At 51.3% G+C, this 25354-nt stretch overlaps 3 protein-coding genes across 4 annotated transcripts; 1 reads left to right on the top strand and 2 right to left on the bottom strand.

Annotated features, from left to right (window-relative positions):
- Positions 1-1727: 1727 nt before the first annotated feature.
- Positions 1728-3217, top strand: LOC128268472 (fibrinogen-like protein A). The gene is made up of 2 exons (XM_053005590.1): positions 1728-2000; positions 2093-3217. The coding sequence occupies exons 1-2, from the start codon at positions 1810-1812 to the stop codon at positions 2976-2978; spliced, it is 1077 nt and encodes a 358-aa protein (XP_052861550.1). The 5' UTR covers positions 1728-1809; the 3' UTR covers positions 2979-3217.
- Positions 3218-12444: 9227 nt separating this feature from the next.
- Positions 12445-21409, bottom strand: LOC128267855 (uncharacterized). Of its 2 annotated transcripts, none has more exons than XM_053004805.1 (3): positions 21276-21409; positions 13984-14334; positions 12445-13904 (listed from the first exon to the last, which is right to left on the bottom strand). In XM_053004805.1, the coding sequence occupies exons 2-3, from the start codon at positions 14118-14120 to the stop codon at positions 12827-12829; spliced, it is 1215 nt and encodes a 404-aa protein (XP_052860765.1). In that variant the 5' UTR covers positions 14121-14334; positions 21276-21409; the 3' UTR covers positions 12445-12826. The 2 variants fall into 2 exon arrangements, with proteins under 2 accessions (XP_052860765.1, XP_052860772.1); XM_053004812.1 differs by having other exon boundaries at positions 13984-14304.
- Positions 21410-21710: 301 nt separating this feature from the next.
- Positions 21711-23795, bottom strand: LOC128267757 (DNA damage-regulated autophagy modulator protein 1). Its single transcript, XM_053004667.1, has 5 exons — positions 23654-23795; positions 23229-23577; positions 23037-23158; positions 22436-22956; positions 21711-22372 (listed from the first exon to the last, which is right to left on the bottom strand). The coding sequence occupies exons 2-5, from the start codon at positions 23291-23293 to the stop codon at positions 22295-22297; spliced, it is 786 nt and encodes a 261-aa protein (XP_052860627.1). The 5' UTR covers positions 23294-23577; positions 23654-23795; the 3' UTR covers positions 21711-22294.
- Positions 23796-25354: the final 1559 nt, after the last annotated feature.

Raw genomic sequence — 25354 nt, 5'->3', positions numbered from 1 at the left:
CATCCCAGAGCCACTTGAACAGACGAACTGCAATAGCCGACGACTGACTGACTGACGACGACAGCTAACCGACGATAATGTCGACCGACCGACACACCGAGAACCGACCGTATGTTGGTGAGGTGTGAATTCAATTTTGACAGCACTCAGCACATGTTCGCTGTGGCCGGGGGGCCAACATGGAAATTGCGCTGGGAAAAGAAAGCACAATTTGTCGCCGTTGTCTGTACGATGCACCGCAACTCCTTCGATGGATGGATGAACGCCTTGTGTACATCACGATGACGACGTTAACATGGAGACGCCACGCCACATAAACGAACAATTGGCCCGAACGGTGTACACTGGTGGATCGAGGAATCGGCATAGGAATGTTGCAGCTTCTGCCATCTCCCCAGCTGCTGCTGCTCAAACCGTTTTCGTACCACCCTCTACGAGACCTCGGGCTATTGACGAAGCCCTCTGGTAGTCCATACAGAACAAGAGGACCCCTCCCCATTTTTATTCTCCTCTCCTTTTTTTTAAGTATTTTGCAAGTAGGGGAATGCATTTATGCACGGACCGTGTGGGACTCAGCCTCGCTGCCGAGGTCCTACCCACTGAAACCCTACTTGGTGCTCTATCCTACACCTTCCGGAACTACCGTCACCGGTCCTCTGCTGCTCTGGGCATCTGTTTTTCCCTTTGGGCGCCGGGGTTTTCCAGCAAAGGGCAGCTACTGCCGGGCACTAACAGCCTCAGGTCACGGAAAGCTTGCCCCCGTTTTTAGCATACTCAGCCACAGGCCACCGGGTTGGTGCAATCAAACGTTGATGTGACTCATACGCTCCGCTTCCTGCGCTCGCTGCGTTCGTGTTTGCTGCTCTGGGGGCAAAGAAGAGATGAGATACGTGTATTTGAGAGAAAGTTGAACACAATAACTGTACCGCTGAACACCGAACACCGAGCGGAACACGTTCACGATGAAGGGGAAAACAAAAACAAGAAGCACGCCGCCGATAAGCGAACTCGAGCTAATCCACCGCAGACTGGTGTAAACGAGCGCCAGCCTGCTGATGTCGGTCTGGTGCTGGTGGTTAGTATCAAAATTGCGATTAGTGCAGATGACTCCCGAAACTTCGAGCTAGGGGTGGCTAGGAGAGGCCGGCCCGACGGGCAAGACGGCTCACGGTTTCCGCTCACGTAAATCGGAGACTTCAGGGGAAGTGTCCAAACCAGGCGTCGTCGGATTTGCGGCGGCAGACTGTGGTCTTGTTTACTGCTCTATTTTAAGGTCCCACAATCCCAAAACAATGACGCAGACGAGCGCGTCGGCCATGAGCGACCGGATCCAGAACGCTCCAGATGGCAGACATACGTGCCTGGGCGAGCCTATATGGTCTGCGGTGCACGGGCCCGACAGGTAGACCGATTCTGCCGGCGAACTGTCACCCGCAAATATATACCCGAGGAGTTCCATGCGTCCCGGTACGGGCCGCCAGAGTAGTGAAAGCTAGCTCGGCTCGGCGCGTAACAATCAGTTCAATCGACCCATCGCATCTCCAGCATGCAAGGCAGTGAAGACCGCGTAGAGTCGTAATCTTAATCGGAGCCTATGTTTACATGAATTATTGGTTGTGACCCGGTTGCGGGGAAGGTACGTGCTAGTAGCAGAGCCGAGGAGCCGAGCCATATGCTAGGGCGACCCGCGCTGATCGGCTCGCCAGTAAACAACTGGATGTGAAACGTGCAGCATCACACCGGGAGCGCAGAAGGAGCTCGTAAGAACCTCAAACCACTGCGTTACCAAGTGTCGTGCCGTCGAAAGCGATGGGAGTGTACAACTTTGCGGTGCTGGTGTCACTGTTGGCCACACTCAGTGGCAGTTCCAGGTTCGTGGCGGGACTAGACCTATCTACCCAGGGCATACCTACCTCCACCGACCATCAGCAACAGCAGCAACAATCACCACAGCAGCAATGTGCCTCGGTCCAGGAGCGGCTCATGGCCTTTGAGAGCAGGTAAGATATAGAGCGGGCCGAGCGGGAGAGTGTACCTTCGCCTTCCTCATCACTTCCTCCGCCAACCGCCTTTTGCTCACCCGAATCACTAGAATGACGTCCAGGGATGAGGAGCTGGCAAAGATGCTACAGCTGCTGCTCTCCAATCAGCGCGAAATCCTACGCCAACTCCTATCAGCTACCTCCACGTCCAAGTTCGGGTTCGTGGGCGACGTGATGCAACCATCGGCGAACGGCCTAACGGACGGGATGTTCGCCCCGCGGCTCGTGCACTCGCCGTCGGCGTACCAGGACACCCGGGCCGGCCACGGCAGCGGGTTCCAGTCGCGTAGCTGCCGCGAAATACCGGACGGTATGTCCGGCGAGGAAACGATCTACCCGAGCGCCGTGCCGGGCGGCAACCCGGGCGAACCGCTGGAGGTGTACTGTGACCAGGACTTCGAGGACGGCGGCTGGATCGTGATCCAGAACCGCTTCGATGGGTTCGTCAACTTTAACCGCAGCTGGGAGAAGTACCGGGACGGATTCGGGGACATCGGCACCGAGTACTGGCTCGGGCTGGACCACATCCACCTGCTGACGGCGGCCGTGCCGCACGAGATCGCGTTCGTGGCCGAGTCGTTCCGGGGTGAGCGGCGCTGGGCCCGCTACACACTGTTCGAGATCGGGGGCGAAACGGACCGCTATCGGTTGCAGAAGCTGGGCGTCTACTCGGGCACGCTCGGCGATGAGTTCACGTACAACAAGGGCATGGAGTTTTCGACGTACGATCAGGACCACGACCAGTTCGGTGACGTTAACTGTGCGCTCCGGACCGCCGCCGGCTGGTGGCACCGCAGCTGCACCCGCATCAACCTGAACGGTATCTACGGGAACGAGTCGGGCGTCCGGTTCGCGTACTGGCTCGACTGGCTGCACCTGAACGGCCTCAAGCGGACGCGTATCATGATCCGGGAGATCAAGCGTCGCCACAAGTAGGTGCTCGGTGAGCTGAGCTGGGCTCGGTGGTAGTAGTAGTAGTAGTAGTAGTAGTAGGGGTAGTGTCAGGCACCGATGTGCTCCAAGTGCGCCGCATTAAAAACTGGAGTGTACTGGTAAGGTTGGTGTGATCCCTATCAAACCGTGTGGTCGTGAGAAATTATGTTATATTAACTCCAAATGGCAGAAAATACGCAAAAAACATTTTCCCGAAATAAAGCATTATCGCTTTGACCCTAGACTAAGAGAACTCTTTCCGTTGACACTGCGGCCTATTCGACTGCGGCCGATTAGTGCGTGTGTGTGTATGTGTTATATGGTTATCTGCATCGGCGATTAACTTCCCATAATCCATCGCATTCTTCGGTGACTACTTAAAGGGACTTTACTTTTTCGACCGGCAACCCAGTTTAATTGCTGGGCGTGTTTGTCTTCACACTCTCAATAAATCATCTGTGCCCATCATGCCCGATTAATGACAGCAGTTGGCATTTCTGTGTTAGTGCTGTGGACTGTCGATGACTTCGATACGGTTCCCTTGCCCGTGTCTGGGTGTTCGTGTAATGAGGCCGATCAAACCGTGGACATGAACAGCTCACACTAGCATTCCCCTAATTATTTCTTGTTGGCGGCGCTGGAACGCACCGAACGCTGGGGACACCGAAAATAGCCAGGCTACACATTAACTTCGCTGCCGCTCGAACACGCACACTGGCCCGCTATGATGGGGCCATCGTATCGCCGGACCAGTTGATAGCCGATGAGCCGGCCCAACAAATCGATCGATTGATGGCCGTACATTTGTTTTCGCCCAGCTTGACGTAGCATCACGCCCAGGACGTGCTCATCGGGCGCCCGCCCGACGTACCGATAATATTCTGACCGCAGACCGGACCGGATATCGATCGATTCGCCGAGCGGCAGCGGAGTGAAGCGCCCGGGGGTCGATTGGCACTTAAGATACCGATAGACATCCCACACACACACACACACACACATGCTGGCTCCGGACGAACTTCTTCGACGCCTCGAAACGTATAGGTATTCTTCAAACTCCTCCGTTGGCATGGATTCAGGAACTGAAACTGGACGGCTGGAATCTCCATTACTCTGTGAATCACACCGTCGGTTCGCACACTCCTCCGTGAGGCTGTTTGTCTTTCAGGTCCGGGGCCCCCTTTCCGAAGGCCATGATGGTGCCAGTTTGATCTCGCTTACACCACACCTCGGTCGTCTCCACACCGGGTGTTTGATGAAATTAAATTAAAATGAAGCAACTAAGCCGATTCGAGCGAGAAGGGATGGCTGAGCCGAGCCGAGTCACAGGCGACGTCACCGGCACACAGCCACGCGCTGGACAAACATTTGACAGCGGTTTAGTTGGGTGTGCTGGAAAGTTTTGCTTCAGTCCCTAGAACAATGGCAATGGATTCGGTTCTCGAACGAGCGAAAGTGAGCATTGGCAGTGGAACAGCGGCGGAGCAGAGGCAGCCGGCTGCAGACGTCGGCAGGTGACGCCGGAAACTCTTTGACAGACCGCACGCGACCACTCACCGCAAACACTATCGCAACGCAAGCGATCGGGTTGTCAAAAGGCAGCGCAAGAAGCAGTGCCACCGACGCAGAAGCACTCCATGGCTCCAGATATAAAGAATTGAAACTAGAATTGGGCCAGCGCCAGCAGGTAAGTACCAAAATGGCGGCACTAACATGCAGCGTGTAACCCTGATGTCGCTCAATCCTACTTACCAATCAAGGCCCTTCGTTCAAGATGAGACTCCTCTCGGTTCGACAGCAGTCACAGCTGGACATCGGAGGCGACCTTTGCACCGGGGGCATTAGGTGTCGGATTCACACCAGGACCGAGGTGATACTCTGCCGGTAGTGGCCTCGACCAAAGTTCCACCAGAGAAGCATTCAAAGAAATCGCACGCCTAAGACGAGATCTTGACCCTCCGTCGGAGTGGTCTGCTATCATATGCTGTCGATCATCAGATCTTCTTCCCTTAGTTGGACCGCAGTTACGCCTTCACGATTGAACCCAATTTATCACGGAGAAGTCACAGAACTACACCAACAAGAGGCGAAAACAACCCGTACAGAAACCAAGACCAAGTATAGATATTCAACCTATCAGGAACACACGACTCCTAGTGGAGAAGCACCTGGTGGTGATGGAAAGAAAACCGCGAAACGCGAAAACATAAAACTTAATAAACACAGTTCCTCCGACAGCAGAGAAGAGACGAACACATGAATGGGGTTTGGAGAGTGTTGCTGTTCTGCCGGAACCGGAAGGTAATTGATTTTCGCCAAGCCGACCAGAGCCACCCACCCACGAAGTTGCGGTACAACCGCCTGTGTGAACGCTGTATCGCGCGAGAGAATCGAATAAATCTTCAGGCCCGGCGGGCGATCTGGCCCATCCCCGTGACATTGGTGGCGCCCCGACAGCTAATAAATATTAACTTTTGCCAACGGTGACAGTGACTACGACACCTTTAAGTTAAGACGATAAGTTCGAGCCTCGAGACACGAGTCGAGCCTGCATGCTGACGGTGCCCTGGATCCCGGAGGCACCTCAAGTCCCGGTTTTTAGGTCTTTCTGTCGTGGGTCTCTGGTGAGTCAGCTCTCCAGCAGCCCTTTGGTGCTTGGCAGCTTCGCGGATCAGGCGGTCTCAACCTTATTCTACTGCCTGTAATCACAGGTTCGGTCACAGGCTTGCTGATTGATTTGACGCTCTGATTTCTGGCCCTGGCTTTTTCGCTGATCTTTTGCGAAGTATCATCGGTTTTTTCTCCAAATCGGTTCGAAAATTAAATCTCTCGTGTTAAATCTCTTTCGTATCAATGCGTGTGTGCGAAATTATCGATCATCAAGCTCGTCCTGCCGCGACAGGTGTGTCCTGCCGCAGGATAGTAGTAGGGGTAGGGTTTTGTTGTTCTGTTGTGTGGCCTTGCGGTTTTCGGCGGGAACACCCAGAACGCTCGGAAGCGACCTTCACCAGACACCGTCGTCGTCGTCGTCGTCGTGCGCGCCTACACCTCAAGGTGAGGGTCACATGAAGGACGATGGTGTGTGCAGCAGCCGCACAGAGCCCCAGCCGAACCGAAAACGATAAGGCGATAAGACGCACACGAGAGAGAGAGAGAGAGAGAGTTTAAAAAACAGCCACCGGGGCCCGGCGCACCGAGCCAAAGGAGGAAAAATCAATAAACTCGCCCAAAACCCAGGCCCAGGCATCATCAGGAGTAATGCCGGTAGCTGCTGCTGCTGCTGCACTGTAAAGTCCGATCCCCCAAGTGTATCCCTTTTGCTCACTCGTCCTTTCCTTCGCTGAGGTGGCTGGGCGATGAGTAGGAACGCAGTGCGCGGGTACATCATACAGAGCAAAATGCTTCACGCGCACGGCCCCTTCGGCGAGGACAAAACACTCGACCGGAACTTGCTCCGCTCGCAAGGGATCCCCACGTCCACTTGGTCCCCCTTCTCCGCGGGTACTTCCGGAGTTGCCTGGAAACCTCTCTCTCTCTCTCTGTGTCTCTCTTTCTCTCTCTGTCTGGTGGGTGGTTGTCTTACAGCGTCCGGCACGAAATACCTCCCAAACCCCCCCGCCCTTCCCCCCCCACCCCGCACCCACCCTACCATACCGTTCGCGCGTCAGCGTCTTGGGCTTGGCGCGTTCGGGCTCGGGCCGGAAAATCGATATCGTCGTTCGGGCCCGGCGCGAGGATGTAAATGGAAGCAGCAGATGAGGAGTAGCAGCAGCAGCAGCACGGCCACACACCCACCCACCACCCACCCGCCCTGCCACCAGAAGATGCTGTGCTCTGCGTGAGAAGGAGGAAAATAATTAAACTTCAAGTTTTCATTTCTTCCCCGGCCCACACGGAGTGGCCCACTTACCGGCCCACATTCCCTTACCCGGAAACCCGGTGCTCTATTTGGGTCCACACACACACACACACACACTCAGCTGTCGGTCGGACCCGGGGCCAACCGGATGGTCCCTTTCGAATGGTATGCTCGCTGCCAGTGACCTTCCATTCCATATCTGTATCTACATCTGTGTATTTATTTATATATATTAATGGTAGTCCCGGCAGAGCAGAGTTCGGCATGCTGCGGTTCGGCGGCTCTATTTGCGGCTGATACGTACGCCAGTGGCCGAACCTTCGGTTCACCTGAAGATCCACTGTTCTCTGGTTCGGACCCGAGCCCAGGTCAAGACGAGTTCGATTTGTCTCAGGTTTTTCCTTTCTGGCAAACATTGGAGAAGTCTCATTAAGCCGCAAGTTCTGACGGCTAGACTCTGACGGCTCCCGACCGAAATACCCTCTCATTGGTCGGTTTTAGTACCAAAAGAGCACAAATAGGTGGTCGAAATATTGAAGTCATCTCGAGCTTCACAGTCTGCGGACTCTACAGTCGGAAGATTTTTTTCCCGCAGAGCTAGGGTCAAACCGGGGGTTATACCAGACCATTTACTATAATCCCAGTGGTCCGCATCTGAAAGCCAAGAATTTTTCCCAGGAAGTTTCCCTAGCGAACACATCACACACATTAACATCACATCACATGACACATTGGCTCAACATTCACATTGGCGTACAACTCCTGGAACACGAAGTTTGGCCAAGTAAAAACTACTTCACAGTCTATGATGTGATATTTGACGGCTTGTCTGCGAATCCACATGGCATCAGTAATATCGCCCCTCAGTTTTCTGTTGTTGGACCCTCGTACGGTTCTTCGAAATAGCTCCCAAAACAGCTGCCAACCGGACATTTACTCCTTTCATTCCGACTTTGCTGGTAAAAAACCTTAAACTGTAGTCTAGCTGACTGTTACTGTAAAACCTGTCCTTAATCAGGGAATGCTCGAATCTGGACCTCTCGAATGATCGAATACCTTTCCTCCCCGCTTCAAGTGGTACTCTCAAGGGCTCACACAATCCGGGCCACGTCCGGTTGGTTCACCATCAGGTCAGGTGCGGCCGTTTGCTGGGGAAATCACTTTCCCTTGCCACACACACACACACACACAAACTGCGGCGAAACACTTGTCTATGCCGCATACGCGGCTCGGCCTTGACCGATCGCCTTTCACGCACCGCTGCGCGCGCTCTGGCAGGGCGCACTTCCGATTAGTACTCCCACCCACAAGCCTCCCCTGTGCAACGAAGGGGAACAATCGCTTCGGTGCGGAAACTCGTTTCCACCACGGGGAGACTTTCCACGTCCACTTCAAAAGCCTCCACTAATCCTGCCACCCAGACATCCGGTCCGAACCGAATTGCCTCACCAGAGGCGGGGGGGGGGGGGGGGTGGCGAAGCTATTTGCTATTAGCATTGACGACTCGCCTTTGTTCGCCTTTTTTTGGGGAAATGTGTTTTCTGTTTCGTTTTTCTATTCAAGCGACTTTCCACCGGATGCGGTGGGTGGGTTTTCAAAACCGGGTGGAACCTCGGAGAGGTTGATGGGGCTGGGATGGGTGGCTAGGGGTGGGTGGCTAGAAATCAACGTGTTGATAAATTTGACTGACAGGGCAAGGCATGGTTCCCACCCCAGGCCTGGATTGGCTTCCGCCTTACGTTATCCTTACACCGTTATTAACGCTATATATAGATTTTGTTGTTGGGGCTTGTTATTGTTTCGTCCTCTGGTTTTTTTTGTTATTTTCCTGTCGCCACAATACGGTTAGGTCAATACGGTCCCCCGCCACAAACACACACACACGAACGCACTTCCCGAGGCTTCCCGGGTTCGAGTGCAGCACTCGGTTCAAAGAACACAAGGCACTTCTTTGGCGAAGAGGTTCAGTCTTGAAGTTCCGGCAAGGAGACTCTGACCACGTGTAGACTGATCTCCGTGACAAGACCAACGTTCCGGCTCAACCTGACAGTCCTAATCACAACTTCAGTAGGTGGCTCGGCCTCATCCAACTCCTCTGATAACGCTGCCTATCCTGCTCGCCTGGACTAGCAACAGTTGCTGGACCACTGACCGAAGTCCTGGGATGAGTCCACCGCACCGGGTTTGTTCCGATTTTCGACTTCCGGTTTCGAGCAGCACCGGATCAACCAGTGTGTGTGTGTGTGTGTTATCGAAAATGCCAATCTCACCTCACCACAAATGCCAAGTGACATACGGCCCCTCCGAATCGGGACCTAAAAAAGGGGGAAAAGGCTTCCACTTCCACAGAGGGAACTGGAAACTGGAAACTCCACAACAAAACTCAACAAGCCGAAAAGAAACACATAATTACTTCTCGTACCATCAGGATCATCATCATCCATCATCCAGAGCACACTCTGTTATCGATACTGCTCGGACCGATTAACTCACACACCAGCGCAGAATTCACACCACACGTAGTACGCACACGTCGCGAGTAACAAACGCGAGAAGTTTAAACAAACAACCACCCGGTGGGCACCGGGCACATACTGGGTTGTTTAATAAGTTTGGCGCGTTCGATAAGAAAAGACACAATTTTATGGTTTGAATTTTACGTTTATTCAGTTCTGTCTCCCTGAGCCTCAATATCCTTGTTCCAACGAAATTCCAAAAGTAAATCTAATTTTTTGGGGTCTGGAAACAGATGGAAGTCGCTGGCGGTCAAATCTGGTGAATACGGTGGAATATGGACGCTCCAGAAATTCCAACTATGGACTTTTGCCTTGCCGATGATATGGGGCTAGGGCTTCTATGAAATCTGTTTCAGTCACTCGACGATTTTCCAATGCTCTGATATTAGGTATTTTTGCTACGATTTCAGGTGTGGCTACTGTTTTTTGGGACGCCCTTGACGTGGATTGTCTTCAAGGCTTGTACGGGCACGTTTAAGTTGAAGGCGAAAAATTGATTAAAGAAATTCACGATCACTGAAAGGATAATTGATTTTTCCATCGTAAACCAATACTGTGAACCGCTATCGATACTAAATGGTTTGTAAATAAAGAATGAACTGAAGCGTCACATACAGCGTCGAACAACTGCAAAACTTTTTGAACAACCCCAGTAGCGCAGCGTCCGGGAAATGGATTATGTTTTGATGGTTTTGATGTTTTCCTTTTCTGTTTTCGATTTTCTGTATACACTGTGTGCGTGAGTGTGTGTGTGTGTGTCTGTGTGCGTGCAAGTGTGTAGATTTTGGTCGGTGGGATGGGCGGAGGGAGTGCGTCTACTTCCCCCGTGCCTGCCCCGCCCTGCGTCAAACGGTCGGTCGGTTAGTCGCTCGCTTTCAGCGTAATTGTGTTTACATTTCCTTCGGTTCGGTCCGGTTTCTTTTTTGTTTTATATTATAGTGCTTTTGTAACATTTTATCTCCGACTCATTGAAGTTCAAAGCGACCACTCCCGCAACCATCGCCGGTAATGAGACGGATAAAAAACAAACGAAAACCTCGAAACGGTGGAAAAGATTTGATACGAGAACGAGGACGAGCTTGCGAACGCTTGTTGCTACACATCGCCCGCACACACACACACACAACCCGTGACCACCACACAACCCAGCAATCGGTAGATAAACTGCTCGCCTTTGGTCGAACTCGAGGATCCCGCGCCCAGCGATCCCGGCGCTCATAACAGTGATTTTGCGCTGGGAAAGGATGCATTACCTGTGCAGCTCCGCGGCTGTTCTCGGAAGATCAAACATCTCGACACTAGCGCAACTTACGCCTTGGACTTGGACTTGGCCACGTACGCCCGCATAGACTTCCTGGAATCCTGGGGCCAACGGTAGGCCAACTGTTTACACTGTAATTGCGGAGCCACACGAAGCCCATATCCCAAGAATCGAAGCAGCCGACCCCGCTGGATGGGGCTGGCCGACGAAGAGGTCAGTCTCCCGTCCCCTGGCCCCGTCAGGTGGTTACACAATTATGAATTTAATCTGGGGTCTGAAGGCTGGGCGAAGGTCGTCTTTTTTTCTGTCCGAGCTGTTCCGAGCGCGAAGAGTTTATATTTTAATGAAACCACTTAAAGCAATGAAAAACCAACAAACCAGGCCCAACCACAACAACAACCACCCCGCCCCAGCCAGCAACGGCAAGCGATACCCGGGATACCTCTTTAGGCCGCCCACCTTCTTCACCGCAGTGCCGCAGTGACACCTATTTTGGGATTTTCGATTTCGCTCAAAAACCGCTGGAATCGAAGGAAGCCCACCCATCGGGCGTTTGCAGGACGTCGATTGCTCACCATCTTCCCTCTCCTTCCCGCTGTCCTTCTCTCTCTTTCTTTCTTGCGCGCCCTTTTTCACTCCTTGCCTTCCCACTATCGCTCATTTTCACGTCGCGACGTTTCGCGCTCTATCTGTTTACTTTGGCCCCACTTCCTGCTATCGTCCCTGATCGTCTCGTCTCGTTTTTCCCTACCATCCCATATCCGGACCTCGCCGTACACCACCAGTACCACCTACATGCTCCTCGATCATCCTCGACCTGGACTCGCTCCCTGGGGCCCCCCGGCACAGCGGAATGTTCTGAACCAGAAATCAGAGATTAGTGAGCCGAGCTGCGGGAGATGCATGGAGGCTCTAGATGAGCCACCTGATGAGTCGCAGAAACGCATGTATGAAACCCGATTTTATTTAGAAATAAAGCACGTGTTTATTACGCTGAAATGAAAATCTTTTTTTTATTTATAGTATGTGCCATCGCTAGCCAAAGATTTCTCCCTTCTTTCTGGTAATTCGTGGTTGCCACACCGAAATAATTGTGCGTCTTTTAGTAAGTAAACCAATTAGCCATACAATGTTCGACTACCTCGTCGCGAATCGAAGTGCCTCAGCTGCAACCAATGCGTGTCCCATCGATGAAAATAAATGACAACCGGAACGAGGCCAAGTCTGGTGAAATAGCAGCTTGCTATTCCAGCTGCATCGCTATGGAGCAAACTTACCTTACCGTATCTTCTGGCCCCCATTCTGGGGTACGTCTGGTCAATCAATGCATGGTCCAAATTGATCACTTGTCGCTCGGTAGCAAACGCGGTTAACGGTTCAATCAGGTTTCTAGGAGCTTGTGGTACACACCGTTCCGGTCTCACCAAGACACACAGCAGTCAGTCTTTTCTACCGAATCGATCTAGTCGAAGTTCTTGTTCAGCGTCCTCCAATTTTTTTGGAGGCAGACACACGGCCTCCTTGTTTGTGTAGTCCAAATCGCCATGATCCACTCAACTGTGCACTGTGCATCTTTCAAGAGCCGGCAGGTTCCTTCAGCCGCGTAATAGGGAGGAAAGGAAGTCCACAAATCGTTACTTCCAGGCACAAAAGTCGCCGTGGTCTCTACGACCTCTTCCAAGATAGGTTGCAAACAAGGCAGCTGTTGCCAAAAAGGCATAACAAGAAGAACCAACTTCCGGTTTGCAGGCGTCTAGACCTGGTCAAGTCAAGTCAAGTCAAGTGTATCACACAACGCGGAAACCAGACATCGAAGCGATATTCTTGGGTGCTTTATTGACAGTTGGCTATCAGGTTGCGCGGGGTTGTAACAGCGCGCCGCTTCTTGTCTTGCGGTGGTCGTCCACTCGCCATCGATTGTGGTGCTGGTGTTTGCTGTGACCCCCACCACCACCAGCGTCCGTACTCGCCCGTCCGTCGTCCGAATTCTCGTCCGCGTGGTGCAGCGTTCCCTGGTGTGTGCCGAGGCTGTCGAGCTCGCGGAACCTCGCGGAAAAAGATAGAAAGGGAGAGAAAGAGAGAGCGTAGGCGGTGCGCCCGTTTGTTCGGGGGTTTCGAGACCCCGAGCAACGTTTCCGCCGCTCCGCAAGAGATTAGTGTCAAAAAACTGGCGCGCGCCACGTTTCACAATGCCATGGTGGGAAATAATCGTTCATCAGCCAGCACGGCACTTCAGCAGATGACAGCCGTCAAACGGAGGCGACATCGCGCCCACAGTAAAACTTGACAGCACGGTCGAGCAAAGGTCCCCGTACCCCGCCCCAGCTCGATACCTACTGCAGTTGTGGTTGTCCTTCTTGATCCGGTCGCGCACCTCCGGCTCGATGAACTTCTCATGCTTGGCGCCCTTCTCGCCGGCCACGCTCTGGCGTAGCAGGTACTCCTGGTCGTTGGAGTACTGCTGCTGGTGCTGCTGCAGCTGCTGCTGCTGGAGCAGCTGCTGGGCTGCCCGGGCCGCCCGGCTACACTCGTACGACGAGATCTCCTCCTCGAACTCCGACACCACGAACAGCCACTTCGGGATCTCGAACCGGATCAGCCCGAGCAGGTCCCGCACGTAGTCGAACTCGTCCACGAACGTCCGGTACGGCTTGTTGCCGAACCGACAGGACAGCTTCATCTCCAGCCGCCACTCGGCCTGCTGCTCCGTGGTCCCGGCTGGCGTCGCCGATGCCGGCGTCCCGGGCGGCTGCTGCGAGGCCGGCGTTCCCGGCATACCAGTCACACCGCCACCCGGCACGGTTCGTCCATCCTTCGCTGTGCCGCCACCGCCGTTCACCAGCTGGACCGGCGCGACCGGACCAACACTCCCGGGACCAGCCACCAACCCGCCGGGGGCCATCTGGCCACCAACCTGCGGTTTCGCGCCGATGAACGAGTCGTACAGCCGACCGAGGATCATGAGCCGCGTGTGGCGGCAGGACTCGCGCACCAGGTTCTGCTTCTTGAGCTTGAGCGCGGTGGTCACGTACTCGCGGACCTGTGTCTTCTGCTTCTGGATCACGTGGTAGCGCGTCGGGTTCTCGAGCTTCGTCTCCACCTGCAGCACCTTCTTCGGTAGCTCGATGTCGATGCTTTCGAGCGGGAACTGCACCGACAGCACGAGTGGCCCCGGCCCGGGCGCCCCAGCCGGCGGTGGCCTCGCCCGGGGTTCACTGTTTTTGGTCTGCTCCCGGTACAGCTGCTGCTTCAGCTGTGTGCGCGACGAGATATTCAGCTGTGGAAAGCTTGTCCTGCAAACGGAGCAACAGGAGAAGAACGTCTCGGAAACGAACTACTACTACTACCTGTACTACTACTACCGACACTTACTGATCGAAGGCCGACACCGTCGACGAGCGCAGGTCTCGTACGACGTTAACCTCGCGCGACTTGTCGAGCAGCGAGAAGGCGTCCTCCTCGTATCGGCTGCAGTCGACGTCGACCAGAATCGGCTCGAAGTTGTCCATTGTCCAGCGATGTTGTTGCTGTACGAATGTTTAAATGTGTGTGTGTGTGTGTCTGCGTATGTGTTTATCTGTTTTCCACTGGTCCACCGGTGGACCAACTAGCCTAGTCTAGTGGCAGCACCTGTCACGCACCACCAGTCTGTCATCGTACGCTTTCGCGTCAAGCGCACCCGGATCCCGCGATCTTTATCGAGGAAACGAAATTGAACGAAAACTACAGGAAGAAACCAGGAACGTTAGTGAAGGGAGGGGGTGAAGGGGGATCAAGATTGTCACTGGGAAGAGAAAGCTTCCTGGGATGTTCAATAGGTTCAATCTGTTGAAAGTATCAGCACTATGGATGAGACTCAGGTCTATCACCATGATGCTGAATCAAATCAACAGGCAGCTAAAGAGTGGTGCGGTGAACCTGGTTCTTCGGTTCCGTAACGACTTCGTGCCCAGAAGAAGCCAAGAAGTTGTTGGCATCAGTTTTTTGGGATGCGCAAGGAATATAGTATGTGGATTGGTAAAAGAATAAACTCTTATTATTATTGTAACCTTTTAGACCAACTGGAGGAAACAAAATCGTGCAAAAAGACCCGGTTTGCAGGAGATTCCCTTTCGTTTTTTATCAGAACAACCCACCACAAGTGTCACAAGAGCATTTTGGCAAAGGTCTCCCCTAGAGACTTCCATCTGTTTCCAGAAGCCCAAAAAATGCATTGCAATTTAGAATCTCTTTGGAACGCGGTGTTTTGATGCTCGGGCAGACCTGAATACTGAAAGTGTGTGGAGTTTCCCAAACAGTTCCAAGATTTCGTCCAAGAACGACCCATTCCCAAATAGGGTAGGTCCGTGGGAGCAAATGCGTTTCTGCGAGTGGGAGGAAGTGATTTGTAGCTGCCACACCAAGAGTGTGGTGAATTATGCTATTCAATTGTCTCGCCCTTTTGCTCGATGCCCTCTTTCGGTGGAGGGGCCCCCCCCCCCCCCACTCCCCCGAACATCAACGTCAGTAATGGAAAAGGCGGTGGCCTACGGAATGTTCTACGGAAAAAGACTTAAAACAGCCTGTTGTGGGGCACACCTTGGGCACCAGGCGCCAGGACAAGATAGGCGCCAGGACAAGATAGGCGCCAGGCGCGAGCAAGCCAAGTGTGCCTGACGCCAGGTTAAATATAAATATAATGTGCGCACGAGTTAGGCAGACACCGTATCTTGCGTTGGCGCCGCCAGCAGCATTCCGGTAGCTCATCAATACGCACACACACAGACACGTACGTCACTTGGCGAACACAATGCTCCCAGGTATGGCAGGTACTGGCAGCAGCTGCCACATCTGAGTGAGAAAACCGAAACGGCCTCGGTACCCGGGACCGGGAGGAGAACTTTTTTGAACAATATTGATTTTTCCGATGCGTTCGAGGTAACGCCATACACCCCGCTCCGTCCGTAGACACTGTTGCGCTCCGGAGCCGAGCCGGCCGACCGACCGACCGACCGAGTGGTGATGATGATGTTGGCAGCGGTAACGACCCCCTTGCGCTCTTCGGCACCGCAGTGCTCCCGATGGCCGGGCGATTTTGTGCGTGCGTAGAAGATGCGGAGCGCACGTATCGCAGCACCGTACCAGAGCCCGGGACGTGACGCGCTCTCGATTGCCACATCTGCAATATATTGCGGTCCCGGTGTTAGTGTCGGAACACCGCTCCTCCTCCCCAGTGAGCGACGGCGCCGGGTCCGGATTACCAAGACCACGGCCCGGACGAGGTTCATCGAATTGGCACCCGGTCCTCTACCCCTTTCACTACCCTCCATGCACACCTAGCCATCGGGACCATCGGTTCTGGCTCAGCCTCATTTGTTCGGTCACATTGACACACACACACACACACACACACACACACACAGGTCCACATCATGTGTGGGAGGCTGTCTCTCACTCTGCCTAATACGGTTTTCGATTTCAATTTTGTTGCTGTTCTGCCTTCCTTCCCTTTCGGTAGGTTCTGTTTCATTTGGTGGAACCACTGATAGTGATCCACTGTCCTTGATAAGTCTTTTGCGAACTTTTTGGACCGGCGGAACGTTACACCAAACGCTGACGGAACCGACCGTGGGATCTGCAACAAGGATTCGTTATCTGCACACCTGCACCGGAAGACAATCCCGTAAAGCATGTAGACGGAGCCATCGCTCCAGATACTCGGTCGTATAATGGACGTACGTATCCCAGACGCGTCTCATTACTGGTCACGATCCCCAAGAGTGGTCCGCTCCGGGTCCGCATCTTGTCCGAGTGGAGAGTATCCCGGTGATCAATTATGATGACATCGGACTGTAATCAGTTATTTCCCCACGGCTCCAAACGTACGGATACACCGGATGCGGCGTGACTCGGAAACGAATCTATACCATACAAGGTACTAGAAAATGAAGCGCACGGCACACACGTCCAAACCTTTCTGTGCACGCGACCGAAAAATAGAGTAAAATAATAAAAACACTAAACCATACCACCGGGAAAAGATTGTCATAAATCCATCTCATCCACTCAAGGAGGTCGGCCAATGTATTTGGCCAATACAAGCAGTGCAGTGCAAAGGCCAACAAAAGAGCCACACCGGTCCGCCGCACTGCACTTTCCCCCTTTCCGGTGCCGCCAAGGAGGGGCAGCGAGACGACGAGGTAATAGCCGGCGGCTGTACTTTGGAAGCAGTAGATTTATAGATTGACATAAATTTTTCATGACAAATCACTCCCGGCTGATCAACCCCGGTGGGGTGGGGGGGGGAAGAAGAAGATAAAAAGATGAAAAGAAACAAAACACCGCGGCAGGCGGCTTGGCGGCTTCTCAGTGAGCGAGTGAATCTCACGTGAATCCCGACACGACCGCTACACGGTCGCTACATTTTCGTAACCGAAAACTCGCAAAAAGAGCTTAACCCACCTGGGCCTGGTTCTATTTTGTTTTCACGCAAACACACACACACACACACACACAGTGTGAGAAAGAATCGGGGTCATCGGGGCACTAATTAGCTAGTATCCTTTAATGACCACCTGGAACCATAACCGGTCTCATCTTGGTCAATAAGCACTCAGCTCTACGAAGCAAGTGATGGTTCTACCACAAAAGTGTTTGTGAATCTCTAGCAATCTTCCAGGATATCGCAGAACTTCGCGGAGTTGAACGCAAAACAACGAGAAAAGTGAAGAAAGTTTCGGTTCCGCTTATTCCAGAACTTCAAAGTTTTCATAACAGCAGCAACAGAACTCTGAACGAACAGAGAGTGCTCTGTACAAGAACTCGTGGCCGATTGGAGGATTAAAACCTTGCTCACGTGCATGCTCGCGAACCGTTTATCGTCACCATCGGTCCAGCGATACGAATTCGATTGCGAAATAAAATCAAACGTTCAATACACTGATAAACGTATTAAAGAACGCAAAGAACCATGGCGTATGCTGATGACATAGATGTTGTAGGTTGATGGCTCTCGATGTAGCTCACGATTGCACTTCTTGAGGATTCTTGAGTTTCACCTACCAACCTAATGCCAACGGATAACACCATCATCGACCTACAGCGGAGAGCTCGCGTTGCAGTGCTAGTATCTACTACAGATTATTTTACAGACTGAAGAAGCAATTTTACTCACTTTACTCTGCCGTGTCGAGCTGGTAAAACCTGGGATTGTACAGAAACTTTATGATATCAGCACTCAAAAAACGCTCTTGGGCATAGGCTCTGTCCAAAACTAACAAAACCCCTTCTAACCGCATTTGATAGCAGATCCCATAGGTGGGGCCACTGGAAATTCCAGAGGACATTGGTTAGCGAAAGGAACAAGCTGATGTGCAGAGTATCGGGTTCTATTCATGCTGGACAACAGCTGCCTCGGACAGGTTCAAATGGGCAACAGTTGTAGCTGTTTCTAATGTTAATGTTTTTTGTGACTGACTCTTTTTACTTTTTTCTTTCTTATTCAAAAGTATTGTGTTGAACGCGCCACGTTTTGATCGACGAACGACCTAATAAGGTACAATTGTCATTTGGACGTAATTTCTATTTCATGTATAAGACAAGAAAAATCGGGCATCAGATCAGATGATGGCCTGTTTGATAAACAGGCGGTTGCCACAGTCCATTCCAAAACAGGTACATAAAGACGATATCAATCATATGTAACCCTGGAGGCCAAGCTACCATCTGCCATGTGCGATGCCAGGCCGACAACCGAGCTCCCGGCGAGAATCTCCGGTGAACTTGTTACCGCAAACTTGCTCCACAAACCCAAAGTCTAGTAACTGAAATTCGCTGACGCGTGACACAAGAATATTGTTTCGCAGAACACAAATTCCCCAAAACCGACCCGCTCTGACCAGGGGCTAGTCCAGACGCCACCAGACCTTGTTTTTATTTCGGAGTAGCTTTCGAGGCCTTCGTTTTCCTCTTTACATTTTGCGAGCCGAAAACGAGTGCCCCGTTTCCGCGTTTCCATGGCCTCTCTTTCCTCTTCTTGTTGCTCTTCGCGGAGTAACATGTAAAAGATGGTAGAGAGGAAAACGTGCTATCGCTCATCAGCTCGCCACGGACAAGGAACATGGAACATGGGTTACCGTCGAAGTAGGGCGCTATAACCCCTCCTCACCCCCACTGTGAGTTTGATGGTTTGGTCTGTCAGGTTAGCCTGGTCTGGTTGTGGGAGGGGGAGGGAGCAGAAAATTACATCACCATCGGGCAACATCATCGAGCAAACCATACCAAGGTCTTTACCGATGAGACACCCCCCGCTTCGCCCCCTATTTCCCGTCCTCATGCCCTCCGTACAGGACGAAGCGACAAGTGGGGTGGGTGACAACGTGCAGAGCGGCGTTGACTTATGAAATCCAATCCAAAAGTTGGCACAAACCCAACTCCAAAACATTACACCCCTACTCAACGCGGAGATGTGTCAACGCGCACCGTCCATCCCGGCCCGGAGCAGGAGCAGGAGCTGGATGTAGCCAAACGCGTACCTCAAAACACAGTTCAAATCATCGACCACCCTGGTGTGGGAGGCTGGGGGTTACAGTAGCAAAAGTCCTTTTGCACAACGCACCCCTTCTCGTCCATCCCCTACCCGTTGTTGAGCCCTGCAAATTTGTCACGAGAGCGCACAAAGCGGAGAATCCAACGAGGTACCATCGGAGATTTCGTTGTTTGATCTCACCTATTTCGTTATGTTTTATTTTCATCCAGTCAGGTGCTGGTCGAGAAGTTGGTCGCACAACGCGCAACAGCTTCGTGACTATCGGCAGGCTGAATGATTTGCTGAATAACAAACAGAACAAAAACTACCATAAAACGACAAAAGGAAGGATATGGGGAGATAGCTAAAAGAAGGACGGGCGCCAGAGTTTTGGGAGAGAGCAAATCCCCGGACATAAATTACGGCTCCCACGTAGCCCGGGTGGCATGGTTCGGGCTCGACTCATCGGCAGGCCTCCCGGCACATCTGTGACTAATGGCTGCAAATTGACCTTCTCTTTATCTCTTCCAACCTCGTTTGTTCGCTCGCTCGCTCGCTCGCTACTACTCACTTTCATCGCCATCCTAATACAGTGGTATCTGGTATCCTTTCTCGAGTTTCTGTTTCGCAACGCCACCTTGCCGTATACTAGGTGCAGCTGAAAATCCCGAACGCCGTCGGTTCAGGGCGCTTCAAACGTAAGCAGGCTTGACTTCAAGTGCTGTAATTACCTCGCAGAAAAAATCCCAATTACCTTAGCTCGCTATAAACTTGACCCTTTTTAGTGTATCTCAAAGTCAGTTGCCTACTCAGCACCACCACAGCTCGTGTACATAAAGTTACTGGGCGATATCGGGTGTTGACGACATCACGACAACCTCACTCGGCCATGCAGTAGTACGTTCTTTGCGTGTTTTACTAGTCGAAAACTGGCTTTAGTGAATTCGATAACCACTTTACTGAAGACTTAGAGTTAATCAAATCGCGTGCCGGGCGAAACTAGTGGAACGAACGAACGAACGAAGTGGGCGAAACTAGTGGACTAGCAAGATGTTTAAAACTTTCGTCTAACTTTCGTCGGAAACGTACACGGCGGCTGAGCAAAGGAAACATATATAAAAATAAATACGGCCAGTGTCCTTTCGTTTAAGATTTAAAAAAACATTCTCAAACATCACGCGACAGATCGTCTGATCGCTTCCGCGTGTGACACGTGGTGCGATGCGATCAGTAGTATGCGGCGGGTTCTTTGCACATGCCACCCGCGCGCTGGTCCTTGACCGTGACCGTGACGAGCCGATAGTCTGACCGCGGCGTGTATATCTTTCTCTTTTTCTATTTCTACACCATATAGCGAAGGCTCACAATATCTTGACTCTGGAACGGAGCTAAATTTAAACATGCGGCAGACGTTGAATGCAAAGTGAACAAACGACCAAAGAGCCAAGCAATAGATGCTCTGGCGCTCTCTCTTTTTCTGCCTCGCTCTCTGTTTGTCTCTCGTTTTCTGGCTCTGTTACTACGCTTAAGCCGTATGTTCGGCGGGAGACTTTGGGATTGCGCAATACTGGGCATCTCTGGGGGTTCATCTTTGCAGCATTCTCATCTCTGCCTACTACCAATATGCCCCTCTCACTCTCGCATTCAATCATTTGTACGCATTCTCTCTCTCTCTCGCTTTCTCTCTCTGTTTCTCGCTTTCTCTCTCTTTCTTTCTTTCTCATTCCTCGGGTTGTTTCGCGTCGTCGTCGTGTTATCACTAACCACACTGTAATCATGTTTTCTAGGGTACTCGTTTTTTTGTAGTTATCTTCGACCACTCTTATACAACGTTCAGCAAAGTTTTCGATTGCGACTACAGGCGATGATGGAATCAACCACGAAGAGCGGAACCGTAGAAAACTGGCTAACTCGCAGTTGCATGCTTGACTCACCAAACACCAACCAGACGCGGCGACTGGGGCGAGGCAGCGTCCAGGACGTGGCGGAAATAAGCAGTACACACGCCCATAACCGCCACAAACCCTACTGAACATCCACAGAAACAACCCGGTACCCGGTGCGCCTCGAGAGTTGTTGTGGAAACGATACACCTTCTGCGCCGTCCGACTGTCCGACAGATAAAAAATCCCTGCCCTCTTGTCACACGGTGACTTACACGGGTAGTAAACTCCGCTGCGTTGAGCTTTGCTATTTTGCTGACCCTTCTCCTAGTGTAGCAACACGGAGTAGCGTTAGGCAAAGGGTCCAGTACACGCACAAATTACACGAGACGTAAATCGAATCGCGCACCGCAGACCACTGCCAGTCGCGAGGATGCGCAAGCCTCAAATTTACCGTTTACCAACACACAGAAACGCCAAAATACCGCGGCATGACAGACGAAATCGCAAGCAACCCGTCATCAGCTAGCTGCGTCAGGTGATACACTATCGACCCGGTGTGGAGTGTCGGCCTCGGGATATCGACGCTGGGTGCTTTTCACTGCGTTTTCCGCTAAAACCACATGGAGTGTATTATGAATTTCGCATTTTTTTCCTCAACTGGCTTCTAGAATATCGTTTCTTTTTTCATTCAGCTTCAATATGTAGTAATTGTTTTTATTTCAAAAAACAAACAATTTCCATCATTCCAATTTTCATTTTCAGCAAAGTAGTACCTAGTTACAGCGCTTATGTTTTCTTTGCATTTCTCACACGGCTCTCATAACCACAATCGCTCAATTTAAAACATAATACAGGTAAAAATCGAAGTGGTAGCCGAGAAACGTAATAAAGCCTGGCTAATAACTAAACATAAACGTATCACTGTGGGGAGCAGGGAACAGGAACAAAGTAAAGCCCAAATCCTCTAAAGAAACATAAAACCTTCGAAGACGACTCAAATAAAGCCTTGGCGCAAGCTGTCACTAAAGTAAACAGTTAGAGAGTGAAGCGACTCTAGCACGGCGATAAGCATCAGCGACAGCGACAGTGAAACTAGCTTGTGGGCGGTCGTTACACAGTTATGGCGCTGGTTCGGAGGGCGACGCTCGGCATCGGTGATACTAGAACTGCAGAACGCGCGGAGATCAGATTCGCTGTACGAACGCTTACGGTTGAATGTTGATTGCCTGTGGCTGCTGTTGCTGGCGCTGCTGCTAGGCCGCTCGGTATGGTCGCCGTAGGATGGTTGAAATCACGAGATAACCGCCACCGGTTGATCGTTGATGACTGGTTCGAACAGACGAGACGATTCGATTTCGAGGAAGATGAGCTGCGAAACAAACCAACCATTAAAATATTCTTCTCTGTTAAATGCCGTTGCACTGTTGCGTACCGGTGGTGGGGCGAAACGCATCGTACGAAACTCGTCGGTGAAGGTAAGCACGTAGAAGCAGAATGTGGTCGCCACAATCCACTCCGAGATCGAACTAGCCACGTGGTACTCCCAGCCACCGTCCGATGGGTACCACTTGCGCGGATCGGTCCCGTTGAAGAGAATGTGTGAAATAACTCCGGTCACGGCGACGATCATGAAGAAGATGGTGCACACGACGGACAGCACCAGGCGCAGGTTCGCCTTTGCCATCGAACCCATGTACGGTTGAATGTAGTAGGAGATGTACGACTGGATCCAGAAGTATACCGTCCCCAGCCCAAACGCCAGGAACGCCCCGACATAGTGCACAATGCGAACGTTTGTCTCCTGGAAGTTACCGACGATGCTGATCCCAAGACAGGACCCGATGCCGATCCAAAAGGCAGTCTTGCTATAGTTCCCTAGTGCCTGTCGCACATCGCTATGGCGGAACGAAATCTCCTGTATCTGCCGGTACCGCACGTATATAGTTATGCCCACTGTAAAGATAAAGGAACAGCGGAAGATATGGCTGAAAGGAACAATGCCAAGTGGCAACAGTGCCAAAACCAAGGCTTACGCAATACGCAGCCCATGCTGATAAATTGGCCAAAGACGCAGCTTTCCGGCGAATAGGTCGCGGCATCGCTGATATACGGCACCGTCGGAACCACATGGCCCTGAAGCACCGCCGCAATGTACCTGTGAACGGAAAATACGTGAAACATCAACCGACCGACCGACTCACATTACACCGTTCCGGACTACTTACGTCCCGATGAAGGTAAAGTTGAACAGCAGAAACACGGAAATGGGAAGCAAATATAAATTGGACATAGCGGCTGGCGAGCGGCTAAGCCGCGGAAGCACTCAAAAACTTAAAAAAACGCAGGCCACCCAAAAACCGAACCTAACTGCCAACGGTGGCCGTTCCCGGCTACTTCTCGCTTTCGTTCAGTTTCGGTCCGGATCACTTCTGGTGGCGCAGTTTGTCTAGTGCTCCTCCACACGGATAAATAGTGATTCATCGTCGTCGCTGCTGCATCGCACGCGCCGTGGTATGGGTGTTTCACGTTCGCTGACGAGTCACTCGCCGTCAGTGGGTAAACCCCCCGTTGCTTCTGTGGTGGGCCACAAAAACCAAACAACAAATAATACAAACAACTGCAATGACGCTTGTGTAATTACTTATCTCACCCAGTTCCGACCCGGTGCGGGGTTTGTTTTGGTTTTGGACGTACGGAACCCGTTCTCTGCCGTAGTTCCTTAAGCGAATGCTTCAACCAGAGCTGTAATGCGCATATCAGTGCACCCAAGACAGACTCAGCTTCGGTCTACGGATTCCAATTTAAAACAACATCAACCATACGCAAAGCGATCTCACTCGAGCTGTCATTTGGGGCAACTTTGTTTCTAGTTTCATCTAGAGCTGATATTGACAGATATCGCCATGCAGTTGTGTTCGTGACTGCGAACGCAATTGCTTATGTTTTCTTCGTGGTTTTCATGACTCTCAATATCTGAAAATCACGGGACAAAATCGATCGGCATCGGTCCTCTAATAGGGCACAGTCGCATTATGTCCTTCATAACTGACAAAATGACAACAGATGTTTACATGGAAAGGTTGCGTGGATCGGTGCATTTCAGAGTACCTTGATTAACGACCGATGTCACTAACATTACTGTACGGTGTGTTGTACACGCGCTGTCATTTGATGGACCCAACGCACAGTAGGGAATTTGTATCGGAAAGGCGGGCATATTTGGTTTTAGGAAGAATATATAACCTTTTTGCAACATTTTTGTTTACTTTGCATGTGTTTTGATTAAATTCAACTTTTTATGTGTAATACAAGCATTCAAGTATAATAAATAAGCTCTTTTCGTTATTTTAAGGCTTTTAAACGCCTGAGCTATGCAATTTGAATGACACTAAAATCATTTAATACACAATCTTAACGCCTAAGTTATGCAATCTGCATTACACCAAAATGTTTCAATGCATAATCTACGCGCCTCCTTATGCATCAGGAATTGTGTTGCAAAGTTGAAAAACTTTACTTTTTCATAACTTTCTATACTAATTCCCGATAAAAATGTACTAGCAATGTCAAACGTAAACATTTGATTTTTTCATACGATTCATTACGAAAGGATTCATTACGGAAGGATTCATTACAGGTACATTACCGTAGCAGAACTGTGCTAACGATCGCGTTGAAGTAGCTGATAAAAGTTGGTCTTAAAGAGCCATTTTTATCACTCTTTCGACTTTGACAGATGATTTCTCGGAATCTATGCCACATGTAAGGCTAAAAATTCAAATTTTTATAGATCTATTTTAGGCTAATATAACTTAAAACCCCAAGTTTGTAAATTGACTTATGACCGTCAATTCCCCATAGTGGCAACGGGGCGTTAGTTTGAAAAAGGCGGTTATATATGTGCGTTAAATTCTATCCCCTAACGTTACGTTATTCACTATTCACTCTGATCATCATTATTCATAATCATTATTTGCGGATTTCATGCAAATAATAACGAACGTTTGTGGTTGAACCAAACATCCACTTCCAACCAAAGCGCCCATACTTGATCGCTCATTCAATTGCCATTTGCCATCATTTTTAAAATGAACGCATCCAGTCGGTTTGCGCCTAACGATAGGCAAATTGCGCACCACATCGTTTTGGTGATCGAGGGGAAATTCGTCGCAGCGTTATGCAAAACACTTCGGGTGTGAAAAACATCGATACCGACGCGAGAAACGACAACGTGCGTGTGATTGATCTGCTCGTTTTCGGCTCAGCCTCCGGATGGAACTGCTCGTCTTCGGCACAGCCTTCGGATTGATCTGCGGCGTCTTCCGCTCAGTACGGTTTCAACCAACGTGCG

The sequence above is a fragment of the Anopheles cruzii genome, chromosome X (genome assembly GCF_943734635.1).
Source record: "Anopheles cruzii chromosome X, idAnoCruzAS_RS32_06, whole genome shotgun sequence".
In the NCBI taxonomy this organism is placed as follows: Eukaryota; Metazoa; Arthropoda; class Insecta; order Diptera; family Culicidae; genus Anopheles; species Anopheles cruzii.
This window is presented reverse-complemented; position numbering and strand designations above follow the sequence as displayed.